This window comes from Oncorhynchus nerka, unplaced genomic scaffold, assembly GCF_034236695.1.
Source record: "Oncorhynchus nerka isolate Pitt River unplaced genomic scaffold, Oner_Uvic_2.0 unplaced_scaffold_140___fragment_2___debris, whole genome shotgun sequence".
Lineage (NCBI taxonomy): Eukaryota > Metazoa > Chordata > Actinopteri > Salmoniformes > Salmonidae > Oncorhynchus > Oncorhynchus nerka.
In genome coordinates this window covers 47,034-50,000 of record NW_027039184.1, presented here as the reverse complement: position 1 = coordinate 50,000, position 2,967 = coordinate 47,034, and the positions used below count along the sequence as shown (strand labels likewise).

The 2,967-nt window shown below is 48.0% G+C and overlaps 1 protein-coding gene across 1 annotated transcript; it reads left to right on the top strand.

Moving 5' to 3' along the window:
• The first annotated feature begins 6 nt into the window (after positions 1-6).
• On the top strand, positions 7-2,658 carry LOC135567334 (alpha-N-acetylneuraminide alpha-2,8-sialyltransferase-like). The gene has a single exon (XM_065014765.1). The coding sequence runs from the start codon at positions 1,121-1,123 to the stop codon at positions 1,646-1,648; it is 528 nt and encodes a 175-aa protein (XP_064870837.1). The 5' UTR covers positions 7-1,120; the 3' UTR covers positions 1,649-2,658.
• Positions 2,659-2,967: the final 309 nt, after the last annotated feature.

Genomic DNA, 2,967 nt, shown 5'->3' with positions numbered 1-2,967 from the left:
ATTTAAAGTCTCGTGACATTATCATTGGATGTTGGCACAACCTCACTCCTGTCCTCAAGACATTTTGTTGATATTTTGAAGCTCAATCACGGTGAGGGCAGGTAGGCTGTACTGTATATTGTTTACATTTGGGTTGATTCGAAATGCAATGCAGTACAATTGAATCCCCGCCTCCACAAGCAACTACACCGACACCTTTAAACCGGCTAGATTATGTACAACACATACGGTATGACATATCCCGAGAGCACATATCCATAATACCATAGTCCAGAAATACCCATGGAATGAGGACGCCAATTCTATCTGAACTCTATAGATACTTCCAGAACCCATTTCACATGACATCCACAGTAGATTTAGCCTGGAATGCATGACCAGATCAAATAGCTTTACCAAAACAATCACCCTCTGTGACCATAATATGTGTGTGTGTGTGTGTGTGTGTGTGTGTGTGTGTGTGTGTGTGTGTGTGTGTGTGTGTGTGTGTGTGTGTGTGTGTGTGTGTGTGTGTGTGTGTGTGTGTGTGTGTGCATCCACGTGGCTCTACTGGCATAGAGTTTAGAATTCCAAAGGCAACATTAGCATGGATAAACAGCAAGTGGTAGTTACCGTAGAAATATAATGACTACAACAGGGAAAGCCCCCTCTGACCATAGCAATGCAGATGTCGCTCCACCATTTCCTGGTGGCAAAATGTTCTAATGTGCAAATGTTCTAATAGTTTGCCTAATTTCAGTTTGTGACAAAACAAGTCATTGTGTAGAGAATCATTGTACCATCTAAACCACTGTGAAATAAATATAATTTAAATGACCAAAAATATTGTATTTTCAGCTGTTTGAAGCTGATGCACTAAACCAAAAGAAAAAGACGCAAAAACTAAACTTAAGAATGGAAAGTATAGAAATAGGGCACATAGAGCTGGTCTTCCGCTTCTTAGACTTGCTTTCAATGAGAATTACAGATCTATAACACATTTCTATGTGAATTTGATCAGGTCTACCAAAAACGTACATATTGTAGCTTTAGCTGTCCACTCATGGGTACACCAATATGACCTCCGGTCCACTGTCATGGAACGTTGACTGGGGCTGTCCATTCTATAGGTTCTATTTCTATGGTACTCACACATTCTCATCTCTATCTCTCTCTCTCCCTACTCAGGTTCCAGAACCTTCTTTGGTCGCGGAAAAGCTTTGTGGAGAGCATGAAGGCCTACGGCTCCAGCTACATTTACATGCCAGCCTTCTCCATGAAGCCGGGCACCGACCCCTCCCTGCGGGCACACTACGCCCTTGCCGACACCTCGTCCAACCTCACCATGCTGTTTGCCAATCCCGAGTTTCTCAGGACCGTGGGAAAGTTCTGGAAGGGTCGCGGAGTGCATGCCAAGCGCCTGTCCACAGGCCTTTTCCTGGTCAGCCTGGCGCTGGGGCTGTGTGAGGAGGTGACGGCCTACGGCTTCTGGCCATTCAGCGTTGGGCTTGACGAGCAGCCCGTCAGCCACCACTACTACGATAACGTACTGCCGTTCAGCGGGTTCCACGCCATGCCTGAGGAGTTTGTCCAGCTCTGGCAGTTGCACAAGAGCGGCACACTGCGTATGAGGGTGGGACACTGCCCACCTCGGGAAGGGGCTATATAAGACTCAAGGGACCCTCCGCTAATAAATCTTCCCTTCCTTTCGCTTACAACCCTCCAGCCCCCTGCGATCGTCCCCTGCAAACCACCCCCTTTTCTCCACCATTAGCATGAGAATGTAACCCATGGTTACCCACCCAGCCGAGAAAGCCCCCACACACCCTCTCTCTCTATCCTGCCCTCCATCCACTCTCACTATGTGTGTGTTTGTGTGCGTGCGTGTGTGTTTGTGTGTGTGTGTGTGTGAGTGCAGAGAGGAGGTCTACTAACGGTCTCAGCTGGGGCTGGAGGATTCTTTGTGTTTTGACTACTCAATGTGACATAGGGAGCAGCTGGGCCCAATGCCCCCACTGAGTCTTTGTTAAACAGAGACAGAAGGAACAATCCTAACCAAGAGGTTTTCATAGAAGTCTTAAGAGAACAGACTGAAAGACTTGAAACACAGAAGGAAAAAGGAAAGGAGGAACCAAGCTGTCCTGGTACCAAGGTGTCCTGGTACTAGGCTATGAGTGTCCTGGTACCTAGATGTCCTGGTACTAGGCTATGAGTGTCCTGGTACCTAGATGTCCTGGTACCAAGGTGTCCTGGTACTAGGCTATAAGTGTTGTGGTACCTAGATGTCCTGGTACTAGGCTATGAGTGTCCTGGTACCTAGATGTCCTGGTACTAGGCTATGAGTGTCCTGGTACCAAGGTGTCCTGGTACTAGGCTATGAGTGTCCTGGTACCTAGATGTCCTGGTACTAGGCTATGAGTGTCCTGGTACCAAGGTGTCCTGGTACTAAGCTATGAGTGTCCTGGTACCAAGGTGTCATGGTACTAGGCTATGAGTGTCCTGGTACCTAGATGTCCTGGTACTAGGCTATGAGTGTCCTGGTACCTAGATGTCCTGGTACCAAGGTGTCCTGGTACTAGGCTATAAGTGTTGTGGTACCTAGATGTCCTGGTACTAGGCTATGAGTGTCCTGGTACCTAGATGTCCTGGTACTAGGCTATGAGTGTCCTGGTACCAAGGTGTCCTGGTACTAGGCTATGAGTGTCCTGGTACCTAGATGTCCTGGTACTAGGCTATGAGTGTCCTGGTACCAAGGTGTCCTGGTACTAGGCTATGAGTGTCCTGGTACCTAGATGTCCTGGTACTAGGCTATGAGTGTCCTGGTACCAAGGTGTCCTGGTACTAAGCTATGAGTGTCCTGGTACCAAGGTGTCCTGGTACTAGGCTATGAGTGTCCTGGTACCTAGATGTCCTGGTACTAGGCTATGAGTGTCCTGGTACCTAGATGTCCTGGTACTAGGCTATGAGTGTCCTGGTACCTAGATGTCC

Coding starts and splice junctions, on each gene's coding strand:
- LOC135567334 (XM_065014765.1), top strand. CDS start 1,121: ATGGTACTCACACATTCTCATCTCTATCTCTCTCTCTCCCTACTCAGG.